This window comes from Chaetodon auriga, chromosome 2 (genome assembly GCF_051107435.1).
Source record: "Chaetodon auriga isolate fChaAug3 chromosome 2, fChaAug3.hap1, whole genome shotgun sequence".
Taxonomy (NCBI): domain Eukaryota; kingdom Metazoa; phylum Chordata; class Actinopteri; order Chaetodontiformes; family Chaetodontidae; genus Chaetodon; species Chaetodon auriga.
The window spans coordinates 25801209-25827378 of record NC_135075.1 but is presented as its reverse complement, the minus strand read 5'-3'; the positions used below and the strand labels follow the sequence as shown (position 1 = coordinate 25827378).

The 26170-nt window shown below is 45.3% G+C and overlaps 2 protein-coding genes across 3 annotated transcripts; one reads left to right on the top strand and one right to left on the bottom strand.

Annotated features, from left to right (window-relative positions):
* Positions 1–9039: 9039 nt before the first annotated feature.
* trib3 (tribbles pseudokinase 3) lies at positions 9040–14556 on the top strand. The gene is made up of 4 exons (XM_076743350.1): positions 9040–9624; positions 11627–11905; positions 12045–12337; positions 12769–14556. The coding sequence occupies exons 2-4, from the start codon at positions 11627–11629 to the stop codon at positions 13259–13261; spliced, it is 1065 nt and encodes a 354-aa protein (XP_076599465.1). The 5' UTR covers positions 9040–9624; the 3' UTR covers positions 13262–14556.
* A 772-nt stretch (positions 14557–15328) lies between these two features.
* On the bottom strand, positions 15329–25860 carry atrip (ATR interacting protein). 2 transcript variants are annotated; one of them, XM_076745320.1, is made up of 17 exons: positions 25501–25860; positions 24477–24817; positions 24050–24129; positions 23364–23534; positions 23140–23252; positions 22524–22777; positions 22283–22388; positions 21390–21554; positions 20759–20999; positions 20371–20412; positions 20093–20268; positions 19292–19428; positions 18364–18455; positions 16844–16930; positions 16674–16752; positions 16324–16542; positions 15329–15596 (listed from the first exon to the last, which is right to left on the bottom strand). In XM_076745320.1, the coding sequence occupies exons 2-17, from the start codon at positions 24814–24816 to the stop codon at positions 15523–15525; spliced, it is 2376 nt and encodes a 791-aa protein (XP_076601435.1). In that variant the 5' UTR covers position 24817; positions 25501–25860; the 3' UTR covers positions 15329–15522. The 2 variants fall into 2 exon arrangements, with proteins under 2 accessions (XP_076601435.1, XP_076601444.1); XM_076745329.1 differs by having other exon boundaries at positions 15376–15596; positions 16324–16532; positions 16682–16752; positions 25501–25818.
* Between the last annotated feature and the right edge of the window lie 310 nt (positions 25861–26170).

The following is a 26170-nucleotide window of genomic DNA, read 5'->3' as shown; positions in this document are numbered from 1 at the left end:
CAAAATGATGCTTTCTCACGACCAGCTGTTCCAGTGTAAAGTTAACTGGGCTGTTAGCGGTTAGCGGTTAGCAGTTAGCTGTTAGCTGTTAGCTGATGGCAGAAAAGTTCTGTTTATTGTTCCTGCAGGAAAAAGCTGCTGTGTGTAGATTCATGCAGAAACTGTGAGGAGCAAAAAATATGTGTTTGATATTTGTGCAGTTTATTTCTGACAGACACTGAAGCCATCAGGAGAATTTTGACCCGACACCAAAAACAAAGTCTGGAAAATGTTTGATTTTTTTCCATATTTAACTACATTTTGACTATATTGGTTAATGATTCCTTGCTGTGCAGCTAGCGGTCCTTAGCTGAGTGAGGCCCGGGGTCCAGGAGTACCTGTGGTCAAACTGGCCTCTGTCAGTCTCTGAAAGGTGTGTTCAGTCCCAGTCTGACCAGGGTCAGCTGATAGGACCCCTCGCTGCAGGGCGGGTGTGTGTGTGTGTGTGTGTGTGTGTGTGTGTAACGCACAATCAGCACGATTGGCAACTCTTATAAAAAAAAGTCCACTCTGCTTCCTGTTTGAAGGAAACGTGAACATGTGCTTCATGGGAACATCAGACTTCCTAAAACCGGGATGTGACCCCAGGTGGCAGCTACAGACCTGACTTTATACATCTCAGTGTTTACTGGGAACATGAATCAAACAAAATAATCGTGGGGAAAAAAAGAAAAAGGAAAATTAATAAATAAAAAAGAAAAAAAGTCTTAGATTTCCTCTGAGTTCAGTTTAAGTGTGAGAAACTTTTGTGTGTGAAGACGTGAAGACGGCTGCTGCTGCTTCAACGCAACTGTTACAGTACAGATGTGACATCATGGCAGTATGAGGTCAACACACACACACACACACACACACACACACACACACACACACAGGAACAAGTCAACACTCTGTAACTCTTCTGCAATCAGAGGCTGACTTCATCCTTCAACCAGCTCCGGTGTGAGTGTGAGTGTGTGTGCGTGCATGTGAGTGTGTGTGTGTGTGTGTGTGTGTGTGTGTGCGCATATGAGTGAGAGAGTGTGTGGGTGTGTGTGAGTGTGTGTGTGTGTGTGTGTGTGTGTGAGTGTGTGAGAGAGTGTGTGGGTGTGTGTGAGTGTTGGTCAGCATTGCGTGTTGATTGCACCTCGTTACGGCAGAAAGCAGCCGGATGGTGTTGGAGGGAGTGTGTGTTTGTTTGTTTTGTTTGTTTCAGTCGGAGATGGGCGAGTGTGTGTGTGTGTGTGTGTGTGTGTGTGTGTGTGTATAGGGTATTGCCTCAAGTTGCATTTGATGGTTGCACAGGAGAGCAATGAAACCACGGCCGCGGCCACACACACACACACACACACACACACACACACACACACACAGTTAAAATGATTCTTAATATTTGATGTTTTTTCTATATTTACATTGTTTAGGTTTTTATAAGCTGTCACACTTTTCATTCTCTCGTCTTGATGCTAAAAACTCTTCTCCTCCTTTCATCTCGAACACACTTCAAACACTTTATTTATTGTACGTGTTGAATAAACTTTATTGTCCTGCGGTGAATCATTAATGGACGGCGTCCTGTTGAGATGTTTAATGCAGCTTGTTTCAGCAAAGTTTTTGTTTTCTTATTTGGAAGTTTGACTTGTTCTCCCATCTGTTATCTCCATCCTCTTATCCTGTTCAGGGTGGAGGGGGCTGCGGGGGGGGGGGGGGGGGGATTGATCTCCTTTCTCTAATTAAAGCCTTTTCCTCTGGCTCTCACTCTCTTCTGTCTGCTGCTGCTTTCAACACATACGTTTGGTTTCCACTGCACAATGTTCACGATCTAAAAACATTAAATTCACCGTTTACTGTAACTGTATGAACATAAACAAATCCAAATGTCTGCTTCAGACAGTGTGCACACAAGGAGAAATACGTTTTGAGTTCTGGCATATTCAGTCCCAAACTGCTGACTGTCAGTGTATCAAAGGAATAAAAGAGTTTAATCTCATTTCTTTTATTCTTTATCTTATTTTACATCAATTATCCCTGTTTTATGTTCATTTTATGTGTTTTTTATGTGACGTACTTGCATGTCATTTCTTTGTTGTATGAAAGCTGCTGTATAAATAAAGTTAGAGTATTAAAGTTAAAAGAGTTATTGTTGCTTTCTTAAATATTGGCATCCTTTTTGCTGAATCGTGAGCAGAATGTCGGCTTGTGGCTCCTCGTGGACTTGATGAACGGTGGATTTGGACCCTCACAGACTTCCTGTCAACGTGACTGTTAAGTGTGCAAATACAGGAAAGTGTGAACATCAACACCCAAATCAGAACGAGCACTGGCAAAAAGCTCTGATCTGTACAACTCAGAGCTTAATCACATGGAGGAGCCTGAAAAGCCAAACCAACATGGACGCCTCACATCAGCCACAGATCGACCTTCAGCCGAATTAAAATTTAATGGACATGATGTTACACTATCAATGCGCTGTGTTTTAATCCTCACACGACCAACTCTGTGATCATTAAACCGCCTCAACGACGTGAACACTTGCAAGTAGTTAACATGAGTTTCCATCGTCCACGGCGTGTGATGTGATGTGAACAGCTCGAATCGCTCTGGTCGTTCACTGAGCTGCAGCAGATCAGCCTGATTACATAAATCCTCACCAGAGATTCTCTGAACCAGGCTGAAGCCGAGATGAAAACATCGGCTGATCTGAATATTCATCAGAATCATGAGAGCCTCGCTCTCCGCTGTTCTGATGAGGGTTTCACTTTGGTAAATAAGGGAGAGATTAGAGGGTCACATGGGGGGAAGAACGCGGTGCTTAATTAGCTGCTGATGAAACACACCTGGGGAGACACCGCCGAGCCGATCCTGAGAGGCTGCTTTGTTTGATTCTCTGATTCGCGAATCTTCAGCTGCATTCAGAAAACAGCAGGCTCACAGGAAACCAGGAGGAGGCCGACGGGTACGACGAGCTGGCTTTGTGGGAGAGCGAGGTGGGAGTCCCGCAGCTGCAGGTGAGTCACACCTGTTGATACGAGACGGGAAACAGATCACACTGATGGAGACGTTCGCCTGCAGCGGGCAGAGCTGTCAGGATGGCGTTTTTCAGGGGTCTCACCTCTTCAGGAGCCACCATTTTTGTTATGGCACAACAAACGTCCGTCCTGCCAGTCGTTCCTCAGAGGACACTGATCGTATCGTTGAGTTGTATCTGTATGTTTCTGTGCGTATGCATCGTTTATACAGAGGGTTGAAGAGAAAAAACAGGAGACAAACAACAAACTACAACTGACAGGAAGTCAGAACACGATAAACAACCCTGATTCTAAAAAAAAAAAAAAAAAAGGACGCTGAGTAAAACAGATGATTTGTTAATCCTCTTTGACATAAACTCACTGAAAACAGCACAAAGACAACATATTTAACGTTTGACCTCATGAGCTTCATTAATTGATGCAGCGACACGTTTCAAACACGTTGGGACAGGAGCAACTAAAGACTGGGAAAGATGTGGAACGCTCCAAAAACACCTGTTTGGAACATTCCACAGGTAAACAGGTTGATTGGTAACAGGTGAGAGGATCATGATCGGGTATGAAAGGGGCGTCCTGGAAAGACTCAGTCGATCAGATAAAATCAACTCCTAAAAAGATTTAATGAATTTTAACGAAACTCAATAAAATTGTCGAAAAATGACTGAACCAAAACTGGAAAACCGTCACCAGCTGCTGCCTGTCGGAATTCATCCGATTATGAATGCTGAGACGCACGGAGGACAAAGTCGACTTCTTTAACTGACACAGTGAGGGGGTCAAAGGTCAGACCCTCCACTACAAACACACACACATACAGCCACACACACAGATTCATGTCACAGTGGATGGAGTCGTCATGCCAACAGCAGACATTACTGCTGGTTTCATCACAGAGACAATCCCAGGCTGGCCTCAGTGTGTGTGTGTGTGTGTGTGTGTGTGTGTGTGTGTGTGTGTGTTTATAGAGATCTACCCCTTCTCTCTCTCACACACACAATTTAAGTGTCTTCTTATCTCAGTTTTGCATCATCCCTGGTGACCTCTCAGAGTGTGTGTGTGTGTGTGTGTGTGTGTGTGTGTGTGTGTGTGTTGGGGGATTATAGAAGAGACTGAAATGAAGCTGAGACAAGATCAGGTTTCACAAGAGCGCAACAACAAAGAGGAAAGAAAAAGAATAAAACCAGAACCATAATGAGAAATAATGAAATAACCTAGAAGCTGATTACCGTCAGTGATGCACGCTCCCCTAAATTCATTATCTGACTTATTAGAAAAATAGAGTCCATATCTGAATCAAATCACTGCCAGAGGCTCTTTGAGGACACATTCAGGCGTAACAACGCTTGGAGCTAAATGCTAATGTCAGCACGCTAACACGCTCACAGTCGACGCTGACCTGCTGATGTCCAGCAGGTGTACTGTTCACCATGTGATTCAGCGTGCTAACGTTTGCTAACTCACATAGAAATCAGCTCCACATACAGCCTCGCCGCCAGTAAACAAATGACTGAGTAAACTTCTTGTTAATGAGGTTAAAAGATACTGGAATCATTTCTGTGACGGGCTTTTGGCTGGTCGCATTTTGTTGCATTCGTCTGTACACGTGTACCTAATAAAGTGGCCACTGAGCGTAGATCCACAGCAGCGCTCGTCTGCGTCGTCACACCTTCATTTCTCACCTGGTGCGTCTTCCATAGAGCTCATCCAGGACTGGAAAGATGCTTTCAGAGCCGAGTAGTTTAAAGTTTATGTATTTTTAATTCTCTTTTTCTTTTAGATGTAGATTTAACGAAATGTAACAAAACATTAAATATATTCTGTTTGTGCTGTTTTCAGTCGAGTTTATGTCAATAAGGAAAAACAAATGATCACATTCTGTTTTATAAATGTTTTACAGCGTCCCAACTTTTTAAGTTAACTCACTGTGAGATCTTACAGAGAGCTACGTTACAAGCAATGAGACCTGAGACATGATGATGAGGATGAAGGCCCCGGTCGTCCTGTTGAATGATGAAGTGCACTGTGAGGCTCGTGTATCAACGACGTATGTTTGTGTTTAAATGTGAGTAAACAGCTGTGAATAAATGTGAACCTGCTCTTACAGGTGAGGCTGGGGACAAACAGGTGAGCAGAGCTTGGCTACGTGGAAGTGCAGCTGTTTGTTTATAAGCAGTCCAGTTGGAATAAAACCAACAGGAAACTTTATCGGGGAGAAAAAAATCTGCTGTTATCTGATTTAAACTGCACTGAGACCATCGAGAGCGCCGGGTGACATTATCACAAGCAGCCTGAGGCGCCAGCCGACCCTGAACGCTCCCACTGTCAGACGGACATGAAACTCAGCATGAGCTCCCCGAGGCTCGACGTGATCAGGATGCCCCGAAGCACTGAGAGACCACCAGAGCACAGCTGAGACCAGGCTGCAGGTCCACACACACACACACACAGACACACACAGAGACACACACACACACACACACACACACACACACACACACACACACACACACACACACACACAGACGCTCCAGCCTCCAGTATGGAGATCAAAACTTCAGCGTCACAGCAGCACAGGTGTCGCACAGGTGATAATCTTGTGAATGAGGGCAGTGTGAAAGATGACAAGAGTGTGTGTTTGTGTGTGTGTGTTTGTGTGTGTGTGTTTTGTGAGTGTTGTTCTCAGTATGTGTGTGTTCTCGTGGCAGGCCGTAGTTGAGTCAGACACTTGGCCTCTGATTTCATCACGTCGGTTATGAAAGAGACAGTAAAGTTTAACGCACACACACACTCGCAGTACACACACACACACACACACACACACTCACACACACACACACACACACACACACACAGTGTTCCTCCTCCTCTGTTTCTTCAATATTTCATCATGTGGCATAAAAACACACTAACCATGTGGAGATAACCTGCTGTGTGTGTGCGTGTGTACGTGCGTGCGTGTGTGTAACCAGGTCAGTCAGGCTCTACCTGTCGCTTGGAATCTGTCCAGAGTAGAGCTGACTACACACACACACACACACACACACACACACACACACACACACACACACACAGAGGAAATCTCCATAATGAAGATGTGACCTCATTTCCTGTCCAGCAGCAGGTGTGTGTCTCAGCTTCCTGCTGGGGTTAATCCACAGGGTCACTCACGTGTCTGTGCGTCCCCGTCCCGTCCCGTCCCGTCCCGTCCCGTCCGCTGTGGCGTGGTCCCTCTCTGACAGGGCGATGAAAGAAATCCAGTCCGGTTAAGATCGTTCCAGGTTTCAGCAGTTTGACTCAAATCAAAGTTTCTAAAAAGAATTTTTTAATGACACATCCCTCGAAACACTAAAACAGAAAAAAATACCCTAATGATCATAAAAAGAAACAAAAGTTAAATAAGATGCTTTTCAGTCTTTGTAGATCAAATTTGTGTGTTTTTGTGCTTCACCAGTTTTTATTGGTTGATCTTCTTCTTCTAGTGTTTTACAAACCATCACTCTCGCACCCGAGCATTCACTTCACTCTAGACAGACTTTTGTGGGAGCGTCATCGCTCAGTGATCAGAGTCATTGTGACTAAATTGGACTCAGCTGAGTCATTATGACAAAGTTAGCAAGCTGACGTTCAGCAGAAATGATGTTTGACCTGTTCATCATCTGAGTTTAGTGTGTTAGCATGTGAAATTAATTAGTTTAGCAGGTTTTCAGACATAAAACAAGTTGATTACGGCACGAGATGAAAAGTCAGAGCATCACCAAATTATTCATCCTGAGGGGAACATGATTGTTACTCATTCATGCTAAAGTCCACTCAAAGCTCCACCGTCAACCAGCTGGGGGCACTAGAGGAACCGTCAGAGCAGCAACAAGGTCATTACTGTCATGTTTCTATTGAATGCGTGTGTGTATAAATCACCTGTCGGGCATCACTCACCTGTGTATGTGGGCGAGAGAGGGGGAGGGGCAGAGGGAGGTCAGGTGAGGTCGGGTCATGTGATGCAGCTGCTGTTTTTCCGCTTCACCTGGACAGTGTTTGAGCTGGAGGAGGAAGTGACATAAAACTGAAGTCCACATCAAAAATGACACCTGCTTTAACACAGACCACCGCTCTGATTACGATCAGCTGATGTGTTTTGATTAGAACTCGTCAGGTGTGAGTTTACCTGTAGCTGATCTAAATCTCCTGCACTGCAGAGTCAGCGTGACGGATCACCGATCAACTGATCGGGTGGATTTAGTTCAGGAAAAGCCGAAACATGTCGCACGTGTCCGAATGTGGAACAAACTCAGATGAGCCTGCAACCACAGACTGAACACAGATTAAGGTCAAAGGTCAGCAGGTGGCTGCAGCTCTGCAGATCAACACTGTGACTGGTCCCTCACTGTCAGAGGAAAACCTCATATGAACTGTGGTATAATGTTGTATTCTGGTTAATGTAGCAAACAGAATAAATTCCTCCAAAGGCTACAAGTAAACTTATTTTCATTATTAATTAATCTACAGTTTACAGTCTTGATTAACAGATGAGTCATTTGGCCGATAGGTCTAAAATCCAAAGAAGTTCAGTAAACTATAAAACACGGAAAAGAAGCCAATGCTCACATTTGAGAGGCTGCAGCTAAAGTATTATTGTTATTATTAGTCTTTAAATTTGAATGAAATGATTAACAGATCATTAAAAGAGTTGTTGATCACCAAAGTTGAACTTGTACTGAAAGCTCAGCACAGACTTCGTTGCTTTTTCCTTTGAAATGAATTGATTTCAGTCTAATTGTGCTTCGTTAAGGCAGTTTCTGTCAGTCTGTCTGCTGTGCTTCATAACGTCTTCACCTCATCGACTTTAGTCTTTGCAGTCAGGACGTTTGATTTGTTCGTTACAATAGTTCATCATTTAGCTTCAGTCAAACTGCAGTCACTTCACTTCAAAGTACAAAAAAAATAAGAGGCCGACATTTATTAAAAGAAAATAAGAATTCAGCTGAGATAATTATAACTGTTCTAACATTAAAACTACTGTTAATAGTTTGTTTTATTGGTAATGATTGATCTGAATGTAAAGGCTACACTGTAACTATTTTAACTTTATTTCATCTCACTGTATCTTTTTCAAAGTTTTGTTTGCTTCATTTTTCTTTCATTGCAGTCGACTGAGCAGTGATGTGTTCAGGGTTCATACAGGGTTTTAGACGCTGCCCAGTGTGTCAGTGTATGATAATGATCCAGATATAAAACAAGCAGCTGTAGTGTAAAATTAAATCTGACTGACATCATCGCAGTGCTGTCTTTGATATATATACTGTATGTATATAAATGTGTGTGTGTGTGTGTGTGTGTGTGTGTGTGTGAGAGAGAGAGAGAAAAAAATGTACTCCATCTGTATCTTTCCATACTGGCTGTGTTACTGTGCTCATTGTTCATTGTGTGTGATGCAAGCTGTCGTCAGCTGTGGTAAATACATATTTGATGTACTTGTACTTACTTTTTTCCCACGTCTATTCAATAAATATTGTTCTTTTTACTTCACTACATTCATTGGATAAGTTACTTTGTATATTCAGATGAACATAAATAATGATATATAATCATGATTTAAGGTTAAGATAAGACTTTATTTCACAAGCAACCCAGCAGCATGTAGTCATTAAAATCAGCTCCACCTAACAGCTGCACCATTAAAGAAATGAAGCCTGCACCTAATAATTGTAATCCAGTGATATATTTTAGTTTAAAATGGGCCATTCTGCATAATGAGTACTTGTACTTTTGGCAGTATAAGTATATTTTGATACTAATGCTTTTGCAGTTTTACTTGCTGAAGATTTTAGAACGCAGTATTTGTACTTCTAACCGTGTATTTGTCCCCTGTACGTCCACCGAGGACACATATCGAAACTGTCTCGTGTCCTTTTCTGACGAACGAGCGGCTCAGGATTGCAACATCGTGGCTCCGCCCCCTCAGGATGACGACACCGCGGCAGGAAACAACGTAACCAAACAGACCCAGAGTCAGTCCGAGTCCGGCTCCTCAGTCCGCCTGGAAGTTCTGGAGCCGAGCGGGGGTCAGAGCAGACCGGAGTCCGGAGGATCAGCCTGGACCTGAACCCACACCGACACGCGGACCTTACTGTACTTTAAACTCCGACAGGAAGTCAGGAGGACTCGGTTCCACTCGGCTTTGTTCGCTTCAGCGCCGGATATATTTCTTAAAAAAGAAAAAAAGACAAGTTTCATTTTTAGTTTTTGAGTAATGCTTTCGGTTTGTTGTCGTTAAGCTGATTCTCACCGTCAGTTTGATGATGATTGAAGAAGGAGCTCGGTAACAGCTGACTGACGACAGGTTGCGCAACCGACACGACAATAAGGACACAAAGGCGTCATCGGCGGACTCCAGTCCTCCCAGTATCCGACCTGCTGCTCCCAGTCCGAGCTCAAACTGCACGAGAAAACCTTCTGCTCCACAGACAGACAGACAGCATCAGCTCCACTGACTCTACTGGGTTTCTGCTTAGTGTACTGGATCTACTGGTTTCCTGTTGACCTGCAGTCCGGACCAGTCTGTCTGTCTGACGAGGACAAGGTAAGAAACTGACCTCAGAGCAGTGATGGAAGAAGTCCTCGATAACTAAAGTCAAAATTCTTCTCTAGTGTGGTCAGTGAGGAGCCTCCTCGTGGCCTTTCTTTCACTCATACAAACACTGGATTACTTGTGCTGATGCAGTAACGTGCAGACAGCAGCGTTGTGTTGTGGAGGTGGAGCTCATTTCACTGCTGTGTGGAGTTCGTGGTAGTTCTAGAACATGTATGACTAGCGGGAAATGAAATACTCAAAGTATAAAAAACCTCGAAATAGTTGTGACTGTGCTGCAGCTCAGTAAATGTAGTCAGAAGAGTTTCTGATCAAACAGAAGAAGAAGAATCCTGAAGTCGAGGTCAGTTTGGGGCTTTTTCTGGAGCTTTCTGTCGGATCGTGGTCTTCATCAGCAGATGTTTTTTGCCTGCAGCTCAGAGGATTTAGTGGCCGGCTGATGTTGTAACACCTCTTGCTTCAAAATTGGCTTTAAAGAACTTGATGTGGCTCGATGAATGCAGTGTGATACAGCTGAAGGTTCTGGAGGAGTCTAGAAAGTCGGGATCGGTTTGTCGAAGCACCAACTTTGATGCAAGACTGAGTCCAGGACAGCTGAGCGGACTCATCCCCTGATGAAGACGCTGACAGTCAGTGGACCTTTAGGCTTAACGTCAGTTCACACAGGGACACAAACATGAGCAAATCCAAGTATTAGACTTTGTGAAAGCAGAGTTTTCTGCTGTGAATCATTCAAACTAATTTTAATGCAGGTTTGCTGCAGCAGGAACGCTGTGAACACAAGAAATGAGCGCAAATACGGTGAAAATAAACAGAATCAGGGTAAAATAATTAGAAAGTAAAACGTGGACAGGACGCCTCAACTTCTGACTGACGCGCTGACAGCAGCAGACACCGAGCTGGTCCCATCAGATCAGTATCAAGAACAAACTGGATCAGCAGCTGGTGACTGGTTTGTGGTTCAAGTCGTTTCTTTTGGCAAAAATGCTAAAAATGGAGAAGTTCTCTGTGTCTTCTATCATAACAGACTGAATGTATTTGGACTGTTGGGACATCACGTGGACATTTTGTCACCGTTTCCAAACACTGTCCAGACCGAAAGATTCAATGACTTGATTTCTGAAGATGATGAAGATGAAGACAGGAGCGGCTGTTCAGCCAGGCCTTCGTCAGGTTTCAGTCGTTTGATCTTTGATTGCGAAGCTGCAGCTGAACATGAGACGTCAGCTCTGTGCGTGCGTGTGAGCGTGCGTGTGTGTGTCAGGGGATGACGTCGCTGTGGTGACGCTGTGACTCAGGGTGTTTCACCAGAGTGAAAGCAGAGTTGGCCAACAGCAGGTTTCCACACAGAGTCACCGCGGCGACCACGGGCTCGACACACACACACGCGCTCACACTCTCTCTCACAGCGTGTGTGTGTGTGTGTGTGTGTGTGTGTGTGTGTGTGGTAGGTGTTGACTGTATTTAAAGGCTGTTTAAACTATAAATTGTTGTGTTCTGATGCAACGATCTGAAAGCTGAAGCGTCTGTCAGCTTACAGGAAGTTGCATCATGAAGCCTATAGACACGTTAACAGTGTGACGTGTGAGCGGCCGACACACAGAACACACACGGAACACACTCCTCGTACTGTACGTGGGTTCAGTGGAGGGAGGAGGCGCCAGCAGAGGGCGCTGCGGCGCAGAGATTAAACCGAAAACTTAACATTTACAGTTTTAACCCGAATCGTTCTTGAAAAACCTGCAAAATCGAAATGTGCAGACTTAAAGTAGAAACAGTCAATATTCTTCTAACGACATATGAGATGAGAGCGGTGGCGCTTTGTCATCTCTAAACTTATGTTCATAATGTTGCTCAAACAGGAAGTGATTGTAAACGTTGGTGAGCAGATACGTGAAACACTAGTTTAAAACGCCTCCTGCAGCTTCACAGTCACAACAAAGCTGTGAGTGTTAATTAACCTGATGATGTCACTTCTCTGCTCCAATCACAGATGAGCTCGGATGTGACCGCGGTCCGATCTCAGCTGTGCCTGAAGAGGCTTCTGGACGAGCCCCGGGATGATTTACCGAAATGTAAAGTCGCTCGTCTGACTCCGCACCCTCCAGACACCGGCCTATCGCCCTGCCTCAAGCCCAGAAGCCCCGCCCCCAAGCCCAACCAAAGCCAATCGCCAGCCAGAGTCGGACCGTACCTGCTGTTCGAACGCTGCGAGGGGGAGGAGACCTACAGGGCTGAGCACGCGCACACACAGCAGCAGCACACCTGCCAGGTAGAGCTACAGTAACACTGATACTGCAAGAAATACTACCTATACTGCAAGAAATACTACCTATACTGCCACTGATACTGCTACTAATGTACTAACTACTGCTAACCCTAACTGTCCCTCCTTGTTACCACGGTTACAGGTGCTTCCTCTACGTGGTTACCAGGAACGGTTGGCCGCCTACACCCGGATCGGTCACCATGACAACATCTGTGGCCTGCAGGATGTGGTGATTGGTCAGGACAGCGTGTACATCTTCCTGCCCGGTCACCACGGCGACATGCACGCCTACGTGCGAAGCAGGAAGCGTCTGGGCGAGGAGGAGGCGGGGCGTCTGTTCACGCAGATGCTGAGCGCTGTGACGCACTGTCATCACCACGGAGTCGTCCTGAGAGACCTGAAGCTCCGCCGATTCGTCTTCACTGACAAATACAGGTGAGACGGACAAGTACTCCGTTAGTACTACTAGTACTGCATACTACAGCAACTCCTATAGTGACACGAGTGAGGCTGATAGGCTGGTAGTACTGATAATACTAGGAGTACTGCAGCATTATGCTGATTCTACCCCTATATACTACTGACACTACCACTAATACTGCAAACAATACTAAGGATGTTACTGAAAGTTCAACTAATACTGTTTAAAAGTGCAGGTGACACTACTGACAGCATCAGTGGTATCAGCAGTCTTCGTAGCAACAACATAATTAGTATCAGTGGCAGAAAACTTAAAGGTACTACCATGAAGACCTCCAGACACTGTTACCCACTGAGTACTAGTACCAGTTCTGTCAGTAGTACTACAGGTAGTACTGCTGTCACGGCTGGTGCAGTAGACTGAACCTGTGCTTTTCTCTCTGCAGGACTCGTCTCGCTCTGCTCGGCCTCAACGACTGCGTCCTCCTGCACGGTGACCATGACGACGACTCTCTGACGGACAGACACGGCTGTCCGGCCTACGTCAGCCCCGAGCTGCTGACCAATGGGAAAGGTTCTTACTCTGGCCGCGCCGCAGACATCTGGAGCCTGGGCGTGTCTCTCTACACCATGCTGATTGGACGATACCCGTTTCAGGACACGCAGCCCGCCGCGCTGTTCGCCAAGATCCGCCGCGGCGCCTTCAGCCTGCCCGACTGGCTGTCACCGCAAGCCAAGTGTCTGATTGGCTGCATGCTGAGGAAGTCGCCCGCAGAGAGGCTGGAGGCGTCGGAGCTGCTGATGCACCCGTGGCTGACCAATCCCTGCACGCCTCATCACAGCACGCACAAGACGCATCACAGCTCACAAAAAGCACTACAGAATAAACAAGAGGAGGACGAGCAGGTGGTGCCAACATGGACAGAAAAAAAACACTAGCACACGTTTGTACCTCTATACTTGTGAGGGCCGGCGTTAGCCCCTCACCGTAACCATCACCGCTAATGAGCCCCAACCCTTTTACTCAACTTAGCCCGGTTCAAACTTTAACCCTTAAAACTAGTCTGAACCCTCAACAGTGTTTGAAGAGGTGAAGATCAGACAAAGTGTCCTCAGTCCCTCACTCAAAAAACTAAAACTGGTCCTCACAAAGATAGACATACAAGAACAGACACTACACAGACCGTCTGATCCTGGATTACTTGACCAACCCTCAGGTGCCTTCCTCCCGCTGTAGCTGTGACTCACTCTGCCTCCTCAGAAAGGGTCTGTGACGGTGACCTCCCCCCGAGGCCCGGACCTGCTCCTCGTCTTCCACAAACCACGACTGATCCACCAGCTTCCGACACGAGCCGGGACGAGCGGTGTGTTCGTTGTGTTCCCCCTGAACTCAGAGTCCCAGTCAAACTAAGGCCTCATTACTAACATCCAGCAGAGGCAGCTTTATTGATCCACATCAACACGTGGTCACATGATCGGTTCTGATTTATGGCGCTGATGAAGACCGCCTGGACACACCATCGGTTTGAAATAGTGGACTTTGAGGACTAAAGATGGGACTCAGCTTATTTCTCTCAGTGTTTACACTTCCTGGTTCAAGAGAAGGATCGGTCAGTCACCAAAGTCACAAGCAACAGAAATCTTTGTGAAAAACAGAAATAACTCCAGAAACGAACAGTTTCAGGCTGTAAAACAACAAAGTTTCTTTATGACGATCAGTTTAATGGAAGCTGAAAGCCGCCGTGACAGCCTGTTATCTCAGGATGGATTTCACTAAATTCTGTTTTTGTGGTCCTCATGAAAACTGATCCTGAAACAACAATGTACTGATTACTATTTTTATTAAATAGTTTTCTCATGACAGGACACCTAATTTTGCCTGGATAACAAACACATTCATCACTGGAATAACGATTACATGCAACCACGCTCCCAAAATAACAGTGCAGTAAATTTGTGATCATGAGAAAACTATTTGTGATTCGTCAGCGTAAGAGGATCGTTCAACGTCAGGACAAAGGAGCTAATTTAAGCTCCATGTGTTCAGTCGTAATATGAAAATAGTGACGCTGGAATCTCGAGATAACCAGACTAAAATTATTCCTGACACACACGTCTTTTGTTGACTGGCCGATCACGACCCAGCAGACCTGCAGCCAGCCAATCGGATGCCTTCTTCTGAATGTGTCATTCAGACCTCAGTTACAGTTTAAGGATAAATAAACATGTTTCACAAACTCTTCTGGTCCTGAGCTGGTTTTTGTTTGGTTTTAATGAAGGAAGCATTTTATTATTGATGCACTTACACTTACTGGAGAAATGAAATCACCATACTGACCTGCTGAATTATAAATAAACCAAATAAACATTCAAATGATGCATTAAAGTAAAGAAATAAACCATCATTAAATGTGCCAGTTAGTGAATCTTTTATCTCATCCTGTCCTAATGAAATGTGGGCGTACACGCTCTGAAAATAAGAAATATGAGGAATCATGACAGAAAAATAAGATGAAAAACTGAATTTTTGTTTGCTGTTGTCTGGGGTGTTTGCAGCGGACTATTTCTTGGCTCCCAGCATAAAACCCTCGTTCAACAGCAAATTGACATTTTTACAAATTGGTTTTTGAGGAGATTAAGCACACGAGATGTAAAATGTAAAATAGTGAGCTTTTGGGGTGCAAGTAGGTGTTAAAAGGTTTTCCCCGTTCCTAGATTTTGTGCTAAGCTAAGCTAAGCTAAGCTAACCAGCTGCTCACTTCATATTCAATGGACAGATATGAGAGTGGTATTTACCTTCTTGTTGAACTCGGTGCCAAAAAGCGAGTAAGAACTAAATTAATGTCGAACAAATCCTTTGATGATTTGAGAAACTCTTGAAGGCTTTGCGACCAGCCGGCCGCTGCCCAGCAGTGAGTCTCCTCAAATTTACGTTCATCCTGTTCTGAACAAGGAAGAATGAAGGAAAGCGCATACAGATCATGAACTGTGACAGCAGCAGTTTTTCTCACCTTCACGTTTAATAGTTAAATCTCATCAGACAGCAGAACAAATCCTGTGTCACGTCAGTCACTCTCTGATCCTTCATCACAAAAAGACAGTCTGTTCGTCCTCTTCTCAGTCTGAAACAGCCAATCAACAGTCAGTAAACTGTCCCTTATGTCTGCTCGGTCCCTGGTGAAATCATTGGCAGCAGCCAATCAGGAGCCGGTGTCAGTGTCCATATCGTCAGTGTCGTCCCCCTCCGAGCGACAGATCTCCTCCAATGCCAGCTCTGACAGACAGGAAACAGGAAGTGGAAAACATTTTGTCTGTTTACTTCAGAGTTCTGACCGATGTTACAATATATGGCCAAACGAATCATCTTTGGCACAGCAGAGGACATCTGAGGACCAGAAATGTGCATATTCACAAAGGCAGATATTCTTTTTAAATGGAGAGAGCACCAGTGTGACATCAGCTCCTACAAAGAGTGTTGCATTGTGGGTTGTTTGTAGCCTTAATGTAGATGGCTAGCAAGTTTCTTCAAGTCCATTTCTACTGTGTGCATTCGAGAGTCAGTCCAAAAAGAGTTAATGGTGCAACATGTTTGGAGGAATTAATGGAAACTGAGTCAAAACATCTCCTGACGTCTTCACTGCAGATACAGACCAGGGACCAGACCATCTGTCAAACAAGACTCAGTGCTGTCCACAGAAATCTAACTGCTACTGATCATATCTGACCGCTTCAAGAGCCTGACAGGAGAGATGTAACCAACAGAGACGATGTTCTGGTTTGATGGGACTACTTCCTGCTTCATTTTTATATAGAAAAGGCTTGAGGGTTGAGTTTGGCTGAGATGAAAACCTGCAGACTGCTGGCTGTCCGCGTGCACAGCTGACACTCCTGAGCTGGACAGTACTTCAACAACTGCCTGGGCAGCGCCGCAGTTACGAGTCTCAAAATGTCCAGTAACTTCACAAAACCTTGTGTGTGTGTGTGTGTGTGTGCGCGTGTACCTTCGCTCTCGCTCAGCTCGGGGATCTTCCTCAGCGTGTCTCGTACAGCAGGTATCACCTGGTCGTACATGTGCAGCAGCGGCCTGCAGCTCTCTGAGAAGCTGCTGTGATGCAGCAGCAGCCAGTGCAGCAGCAGCAGACACTCTCTGAGCAGCGACGCCGCTGCGCTGCGCCACCATGGCGAGGGGGCGGGGCACCGCTGCAGGGGCGGGGCAAGGCCTGAAGGAAAACACCAAAACTACTGAGTACTGAGTAGTGACCAATGAATTAAGAGGCAGATTGTTGGGTGTTGTGAACCGTTTTAGAGACATGGTGAATATTTCCAGCCTCGTGCTGGAAAAAGGACGGACCTGTGGAATCTGTGGGCTCCTGAGAACCACGAAGATCCAACCACTGACGATGGAAAACAATCACCACCGTCTGAACCAACTGACAAAGAGAGAGAGAGACTTGAGGTTTGTGCAGAAAGGTGCGACACAAAGTCGAGTGTCAGAGAGAGCAGAGGGTCGGAGAGTTTTACCTCAGTGTAACACTGACAGGCGCTTTGACGGCTGGTGGTCCAGCTCTCTGCTCCCTGAGTCATCAGTCTGCTCAGCAAACGAACCACCTGAAACACAAACACAGCAAAAACCCAAAACAGAAGTACTGTAATCAAACAATCGATGACTTCATTCTCCCCCGGTGGGATGCATATATGTAGCACAGACAAAGCACACGGCACATGAACACAACACTAAGAACAAAAACCATGAACACACCCTGTCAGTGAAAAAGATAAAAAAAAACAACATCCTCTTAGACTTTAGGAGGGAGATGGCAGAGGGTACAAAGAAGCAATGCCTCAAATAAAAGCTGTATTCAAATATTAGCTGCTGCCAGCACAAACAAACAAGACTGAGCCTGTATTCAAACACTGAGGGGAGGAATTATATGTTCTATAATGGTTTAAATGATGAATTTAGTACTAATTCCACCAGTACAACAACAGAGTCACGTCATACTAGTAATACTGCTTTCATTAATACATTCACTCTGTCCCTTTTTTAGCTGCTGTCGGTGAAACTCAACACTTGAACACCAAATTTATCAAGACGACAAGTAAACATGAAGGACAGAACAGGAGAAATTCAGAAACCAGGGAAGCTTCTTATGAAACGTGACCAAATATAAGACACTTGAAATTAGCAATAAAGACTGTTTCTGATATAAAAACATTAATTAACTGCTTGATTTCCAGCAGGACCACAGTGTGATGAGAAATATCCTTGGTATGAGGTGTTAACCGACCTGTCTTGGGAATGAGTCCAGGTAGGAGGTGGGTTTTAAACTAAACTTCACTAAAATAAACAACAGGAGTTGGAAATTGACAACATCCGCCATCGAAGCAATGCTTGAATGTGTGGCATATGTGCTGTGTGGGGGGGGGTGCCTGCTAAAGGAGGAGGCCCATGGACCAGCTGTTCCAGCCTGGAGCAGAGAGCTAGAGCAAGTGACGACCCTCCAAAATTAAGCCAATGTCTGCTGAGAACAGCCCACTACTCTCAGAGGGAGGGTGTCACAGTGCTTCAAATGCTTATTGGACCATTTTACAGCATGTTTCTGTTCATTACAAACAGTCTGACACTGAGACCACGGCACACAGTGATGGTGTGAAAGTATTCAGGGTATGAACATCTTACTTCTGTGAACAACACTATGGATTTCTGTGAAAACAGTCTCAAAGTGTACACCATTATCCTGATTTGATGCAATTTATGGCGCTGAGATTACAGGGACACACAAAAGACACAGAGTTGTAGGAGAGAGATCGTGCAGACAGTCAGATGCAGCTCGGAGGAGGCCATGAACACAGCAGAGATTCAGAACAGGTGGAAACACTCGGACTGTAGACGTGGTCAGACCACACAAGACAGTTTATTTGAAACATGAGACCATAACAAAACCTGCTGTTATTCATCTACACCTAGGAGGTGTATGTGGGATGTAGGGCTGTGTGTGTGTGTGTGTGTGTGTGTGTGTGTGTGTGTGTGTGTGTGTCACCTGCAGGTCCAGCTCAATCCAGTCTGTGTGTGTGGCCCGCTTGTCTGTTCTGGTTCTGATAAACTGGAACAACTTCAGGAAAACACACGGGTCTGAAGAAGGCAAAGACAAAACCAAACACTGCTGCAGTGAAATCCTGTGGAGCAGAAACGTGAACGTAAACTACGCACAAATTGTTGGTTACCGTTTGTAAACAACCCCCCACCCCCACCCCAGAACACTAACAGGCCCGTGTACCACCTGCATGGTCATATACCTACGCAAGACAGCGACAGCAGCGTCCCTGACGGCCTGCAGGAAAATGAATGATGAGGTGTCTTGCAAATACTTCATTAAATATCATGTTCGTGTGTTATTAGCATTGTTTATATATGTATGAAAGAACAGCTACACTAATCGCTGGATTACTGGCGAGCTTAGCCATTAATTAGCAGACAATAGCCATGTGTCATGACACTAATGTAATCACAATGGGCAGTAATCTGTGGCGTTACAGACAGCAGTCAACGTGAGATAACCGTGGACAGACAGGAGAATTCAGAGGAGCTCGCCGAGCTGCAGACACAGACGGCACAGATTACAGCGTCAGCCTGGCTGCTACCTTTTTATGAAGTCCTGACCTCACCTACGCACTGTGATTGGCTGGGGGATACACACCCACACAAACTTCCCAACCACAGTAAAATAAGAAGAACATAAGGAAACGAAGGCAGCGTCTCTGCAGATAATCACACTTCTAGAAGGTCTTCAGTGACCATTTTTTCACAACATCCAGTATAGTTTACCTTTAAATAACTGAGTGAAAATAAAATAAAAAAGCATTACAGTGAACATTAAAGGGTGTTTCCTTAGTGTATAGATGACATTAAATGACAGAGGAGTTAAATTCACTGCAGTAACGGCGCTGCAGCAGAGGGCGGAGCCTCACCGTGCTGTGAGCAGAGCTGCTGGGCCAGCGTCCGGTGGTCGGACATGGACATGAGGACAGACACACAGCCTGAAAGAGTCTGCAGCCTGCAGTCTGCTGACAAACACACACACAGCACCTGCAACACACACTGCAACCTGAGAGGGAGGGGGTGGGAGGGACGGGGGGGGGGGGGGGGCAGGAGAGAGAGACTAATTAATTAACAGTCAACAGTAAAAGGATTATTTAATCATTTCAGTCACTTCTGCAGTAGAAACTGAACTCTGTCCAGAAGCTGCTCTTTTGTTCTCTGAATCTCTTCTTTCTCAGATGCTGCCATGACTCTTGATGCAAACCGCACTGATCGGGCTCAAAGGGTTAATCCCTGTGTGCCCTAACTGATCCATTTTCAAACAAATCAGTTCGTTTTCAGAAACTTCTGCATGTGATCTTCAGAAAGTTCGCCTGCAGTTCATGTTTCATCAGTCATTTCTCCGGTCTGTTACGTCACCGCAGTGACTGTAAATTGCTGCAGATAGTTTGCAGATATTGCATAACCACTGACTGTCAGTGGAAAATACACACACACACACACACACACACACACACACACACACACACACACACCCTGCTCAGCCACTCCTTTACCCCCAGTAATCCTGCCAGGTGAGTGTTGCATCATAAGAGTGAGCGTGTCTTTCCAATGTAATTGGAGGAGTCCAAAAAAAGAAAGATTGGTGCTAAATGCTGCCTCAGAGTGGGTGAAGTCTGTAGTCACACCTTTAAGAGTGTGTGTGTGTGTGTGTGTGTGTGTGTGTTTACCTGTCAGCATGTGTGTGTGGAGTCCTCTCAATGAGGACACACAGGGCCTTCATTGCATTGAGGACAAGCTCTTCCCTCTGTGAGCCACCGCCGAGCCCCGCTTCACACAGCCGCAACACTGACTGCAGCAAGGCATTGTGGGAGCACTGATCCACACCTGCAGCAGAGCGCCCGGCCTGAGACCAGCAGGAGAGAAGGAGGATTTCAATCCAATGTTTTTGTAAGGAGAAATCTCAGTGAAAAATCCCTCCAGTGTGTGTGTGTGTGTGTGTCTGTACCTTCTCGTCTCGACTCTCCTTTAACAATACGGCCTCCAACACCTGAGAGCATCACAGAGGTCAAAGGTCAGAAAATACTTAACAAGCAGATGATCATTCGCTCTGTGCATGAACACTCGAACATTACTAAGATTCATTCAGATCAAACTTCACTGATCCTGAATGAAGTAACACTACACCAAACCTGAACTGTGATTTCAACACGGATAGACTCCCTCACTCTGTGTGGACAAAGCCCACATCACAAAAGAAGTTACAGGTGATAGTGATGGACTTGCACATTAATTAAATTAATTAAAAGAGTGAGCAGGACATCCTCTGATACTGGTCTGCCTCTGAGTCTGCTGGACCATTACTGGTGTCTTTAGTGTTACTGTGGTGTCATCACCTCGTCACTGTGGGCCAGCACCAGACAGAGGAGCCTCAGAGCAGCCAAACCAGTGTCCTCCACGCTGAAACCAGTCAAACCAGCCTCCTCCAGTCTCCCTAGTCCAGCAGCAGGGAGCGAGCCGGCAGCAGCAGAGTCTGAACCAGCAGCAGAGGTGGAGCCGAGTGAGTCCAGAGCCTGACAGAGCCGAGACAGGTGAAGGTCCAGCAGAGGGAGGAGGAGGACAGCCCCGGGACACGACCTACACACACACACACACACACACACACACACACACACACAGAGAATTAAGTTTTTTGTCCTTAAATGAACGTTAGTTTCCCAAATCACGCTAAAAGTCTGTCAGTGATGTGTATGAAAAAAGGTAAAATATAAAGGTAAAGGTAATATAAAATGCAGTTCCTGGAAATGCTGATCATCTACATTAACTCGTGCACTCATGGTGGCGTTTTGAACTAGAGGTCATTTCAGTGCTGCTGTTACACGGTTTGGCCAAAAGAGGGCTCTGTCGTCCACAGACCGGTTCAACTTTGGCTGAGCTTTGTCGTTCTGGATGTTATCAGTGAACAGAGATACCAGAGTTAGTAAAGGTTCAGCAGAGCAGCTGCAGAATCTCAGTCCAGCAATCTACCTTTTGTTTCTGCCGCTGGCTGCAGCTTCTGGTCGGCTCTGACTCAGCATGTTGAGTCCAGTTACAGCCAGACTCTGGACCGGACTCAGAGCAGCTGTGGGAGCTCCACCTTCAGCACCACTGACTGCAGCATCAGAGTGGAGCAGAAAACCTGCTGACAGCCCACTGAAATCATAACATACAACAAAACACTGCATCAGTTAGTCTTTTATAAGACAGTCTGGCTCCTTTGTGCTTGAGAGTAGTGCTACAACTACCACTGCTGCTCCTGTTCAAACATCTATCATAACTCAACTCAACTCAAAATGGTGTTCATGAAGTTTTAAAATCAAATGACAAATGATAGAATGATATTAGACGTTATTTTATAATACAGAGCTTTACAGTTTGCACTTTTGTGGATTTGGTGACACCATGTGGTGACTGGGGTGAAGTGGATGCATTAAGCCCCTTCAACATGACACCATGATGTTTGATTAAAAATCTTCTGGGTTATTATTGTCCTGTATGCATGTGCAGACTTAAATACAAGATGTCCAAAGGCAGCCTGGTGTGCTTAGAAACAAACTCAAGGATCCCTTCTTTTTAATCAGCATGATGTGTTTACTCGTCAACTTCATAAAACCAGGGTGACTTTCAATGAGCACGAAATCTTTCGTTTGATCTGTCCACTTGACTAAAGTAGCTGGAGGTTAATTACCTTGCTCAAGGGCACTTCAGTAGTGCTAACGAGGGAGGATTAAGAGATGCTAAATCCCAGATTTATTCTGCCACAGCAGGCATTGAACCAATATCTGTCTCCCTCTGAAGTCACTGCTGGAAACACTTTGCCCTCTGATACATATGACTGCATTACCTTCCATGCTGTCATGGTCACAGTGCAGCGTGTTTACCTGGATGTCAGGTGGATGTCAGTCATACTCATAGACAGCAGGTGAGAGAGGCTGAGGCTGCTGGGAGACAAAGGCTGCTGCAGCAACAAGCCCAACAGGACGCCACCTGGTGGACAACACAGAACCACACACACAGACAGTTTCCATGAAGCCGTTAGACGTGAGGGAGAGCACTACACACAGACAGACAGACAAACAGACAGACAGACAGACAGACAGACAGACAGACAGACAGACAGACCTCGGTGCTGCAGGTGCACAGGTCTGACGGACAGGAAGGGGTCTGGCCGAGACACTTCCTGTCTGTCACCAGATCTGCTGCTGGACGTCCCTCTGTCCCCACCATCTCTCCGTGTCTTCCTCGGTGTCTTCACTGGTGTTGTTCTGGATGGGACGTGGGCTCCAAATGTCTCCTTGGTGATGAAACCATTTTCTATTGGAGAGGAGGAGCTGCTCCCATGATGCAACTGGGCGAGACTACTCAGTACTTTAGGACTGAGAGGAGAGAGAAAGAGAGAAGAGCCAATCAGAACAGAGATGAGCAGACGACAATCATTCTGACAGTCGAATGTGTTCACTCGTGAGTCACAGCTGCAACTGTTCCACTACAGTGTGACCTCTGACCTTTGACCCCTTCACAAAAAAACAGACTTCCATAAAGTTTTGTTTTACTTTTCTGAACTCCTCAAACTCTCAGTAGCTTTCAGTGTGACTGTCTGAATCTACATAACATCTTAGGATGTTTTGTTTTGTGCCACCAACAGTTCAAAACCCAACGATATTCAGTTTACAAAGATGAAAGAAATATATCAGCACACATTTAACTGATCACCAAACCTGTTCTAATAGTGACTGACCTGTTTCTAGGCAGTGGAGAGGCCATCTTGTTTCTGTCTGAACTGTGCAGTTTGGTCTTCATCTCATTGATCTCTGCTTCTTTAAACTGCAGTTCTGACTGCAAAGATTGAACCTGAACAACATATCATCGTCATGTTATTCTGAGCATTGAATGTACTGTATACATATATATATATATATATATATCTATATACGTGTGTGTGTGTGTGTTTCAGCTCGTCACCTTCCTGTTGAGCTCCTTCTCTCTGTCGCTCTGCACCTTCTGTCTCTCAGTCTCCAGCAGGATCTGACTCTGCTTCTGGGCCTCCTTCTCCTGCTGAACTGTTTTCAGAGAGTCCCTCAGGACCCGGATCTCCCCGCTCTTCAACACAATCTCCTCCTCCACCTCCTTCAGCTAAAGCATACACATTCACCAGTCTCTTCTCAGTTGGTACAAGTTACTCCTAAAGTAGCACATCTCATCTACTACCAAAGACCTCACACTGCTCCCATCCTTGTTATCTTTACATTGTTCTACTGGCTCTGGATATTTTTTTGGTCAAGAGTGTAAGAGAGAATTCAATGTCAGTCAGTAGAATGAACTGTCGTCTGCTTCTTTCATAATTTATTATAAGGTCTTTATTACTGCTTTGTAGCTTTCAGTGACTTAAAACCACTTTACAAGAGCCCTGCTCAACAAAAACACGAGGATACAGGAAACTTAATAATTAATAACTTAATAACAAAATAATTTATTTATGCTCGAATCTCATGTGCGAATGCAACGCTGAACGCGCTGTTCGGCTCTGATTATGTGGTTCTGTTAACTGTGCTGATCTTCCAGGATGTTTTGCTCTAAATCTGCCCTGCTGATCTTGTGTCTGTTGGATGTTGTGAAGTTTCATAAAGTGAGAAACCAGCGAGTCTCACCTTCCTCTTTAGCTCTGCATGCTGAGCTTCCAGCAGACTGTAGGAGTCTTCTCTCTCTGACCCAAACTGCTGCCTCTTACCTGAACATATGAAACACCAGAGCTTTGTCACAATATTCAACACAAAAACTATCATCAACGGTATTAGCTGTCTGAGATTCACTTTGACGTCTGCTAGTTAAACACTAAGGTCATTCTGCAGGCTTTATGAGTGCGAGTAGAGGTGTATCAATACATCTTGGTACAGTGTACAACAATGCAGAAATATGTACAAGTTCCCATATGACAGTATGTGCATTTACTGTGACAACACACAGTGACTAGAAATTAGCTCTTGGTCACAAAAAATAAAGACAGAAAAAAGAAAAATAGCTTCCTAAACATTGACTTTGATTGACTGAGATGAACAGCTATTGATCTGAACTCACTGAGAAGCTCTCTGCTTGGTATCCCAGCATTCCCTCTGCCGCCGCTGCTGAACTCAAACACGTTCTCTCTGCTGTGTTTGGCTGTGGCTCTGCTCTGTTTGCTCTGCCCTGCAGAAGGCAGCCAGGTGGACCCATGGGCCAGCTCTGTTGGTTTGGTTCCTGGTTTAGACCCAAGCCCAGATGCAGTGGCTGAGGTGATGGCCTGCGAGGCAATGATGTCAATTTCATTTAAGTCGTCCTGGGTGAAGTCGTCGTCATCTCCAAATGGGTCATCAAATGCCATCGCTGTCTCTACATTGTGGTTCAGGCCTCGGAGGCGTTTGGTGGGAGGGCAGTTCATCCTGTTGGGGAGAAAGGAGGAGGTTAACCAATGACACACAACTGCTGGTGTCCAGTGTTGTTGGTGTAGCATCAGGACCTGTATTCCTGAGGTGTTTCATAGCAGGAAATTGATTCTAGCTGGCCAAAAATTTTACTCTGTGATGCAACTTTGAGTAGTACAAGATGCAGCTAAAAGCACAAATGGGAAAGAAAAATGTTTCAGTTTTAGGATGACAAATATACATTTTATGACATCTCCACAGATTGTCATCTCTTCATATTTCATGTTCTATTATTAAACATATTTCTGCTATTTTTCGAAAAGCTTCTCAATCCTACTTCCTGCTTTTAATTGTTTGACTCGTAAGTTTTAGACCATTCCACCACACTGGTGCTAAACGTTATTCGGCTGACTGCCCATCAACAGCAGCTTTCAAGGCTCTGAGAATTATATCATTCATGGAGACGAACTGAAACCAGCAGCTACTGCTGGGAAGGAAGGGACGCAATCTGGACATGATGAGTTTAGTAGAAGCACATCGAGAAGGGAAACGTGTGTATGTGCACAACAGCTTTACTGCTGAACTCTGCTCAGGCCAGAGTGACTGCGGATTGTTTGTTTCTCACTACACGAACACTTCTCAGCATACCTGTCATTAGTTATTTAGGTAGGTTAGTTCGTCTGGACTTTGTTTTAACTTACCTCGTCTCCCGGTGGTGCTGCTGTCGCTCCTGTTAGCTGTTAGCTACAAATACAAGGCTAGATAACTGACTTAGCTAGCTGTGATCCCAGTGGAGCCTGCTAAGCTAACGCAGCTCACTTCGTCACAACACCATTTAATTGTCTGTTAGCATTTCATGAACGCGACGTAAGAGGCCCCTGATGACGGAGTTCCTTCAGACGGTGCCTCAGCACCACATTAAGCGGTGAAATGGGTTAAATGGTTATCCAGTAACGACCCACCATGAAGTTACACAAGTCACGATATGTGTTCGAGGCAGTTTTTCAACCCGCTGCAGTGCCAAATAATCTGACCAATCAGAGCGCGCTGCTCTGACAGTCAGACCAATCATAGGCGACCATGCGCTGGACTGGTTGCTGTACGGGTCCCAGTCCGAGACAAACTGTACTAAACGCGCGAAAAAAAGGAAGAAACACTTTTTAAAAGGAGCTGATGGTTTTAAAGAAATACTTCGACATTTTGGGAACTGTTTTTTTTTCTTTTTTGCCGTGTCACATTAAGTATTTGATATCAGAAGTGCAGCAACTTCTTGGGCTCCCTGCTGGCCACAGTTACACCTTTCACTGAACCAGTGTCTGTGAGAATTGAATGATAAGACCAATACACCTCTCATACATAGTTAATATGAAG

Bases quoted from the DNA above. Each gene is read 5' to 3' on its own strand.
- trib3 (XM_076743350.1), top strand. From the start codon at position 11,627: ATGAGCTCGGATGTGACCGCGGTCCGATCTCAGCTGTGCCTGAAGAGG. The intron at 11,906-12,044 runs GTAGAGCTACAG...CCACGGTTACAG, and splicing joins AGCAGCAGCACACCTGCCAG to GTGCTTCCTCTACGTGGTTA. The intron at 12,338-12,768 runs GTGAGACGGACA...TTCTCTCTGCAG, and splicing joins GTCTTCACTGACAAATACAG to GACTCGTCTCGCTCTGCTCG.
- atrip (XM_076745320.1), bottom strand. From the start codon at position 24,816: ATGAACTGCCCTCCCACCAAACGCCTCCGAGGCCTGAACCACAATGTA. The intron at 22,778-23,139 runs GTCAGTCACTAT...CTCTCCTCTCAG, and splicing joins TCTCCACTGCCTAGAAACAG to TCCTAAAGTACTGAGTAGTC. The intron at 18,456-19,291 runs GTGAGGCTCCGC...TGCCTTCTTCAG, and splicing joins GCAGCTCTGCTCACAGCACG to ACCCGTGTGTTTTCCTGAAG.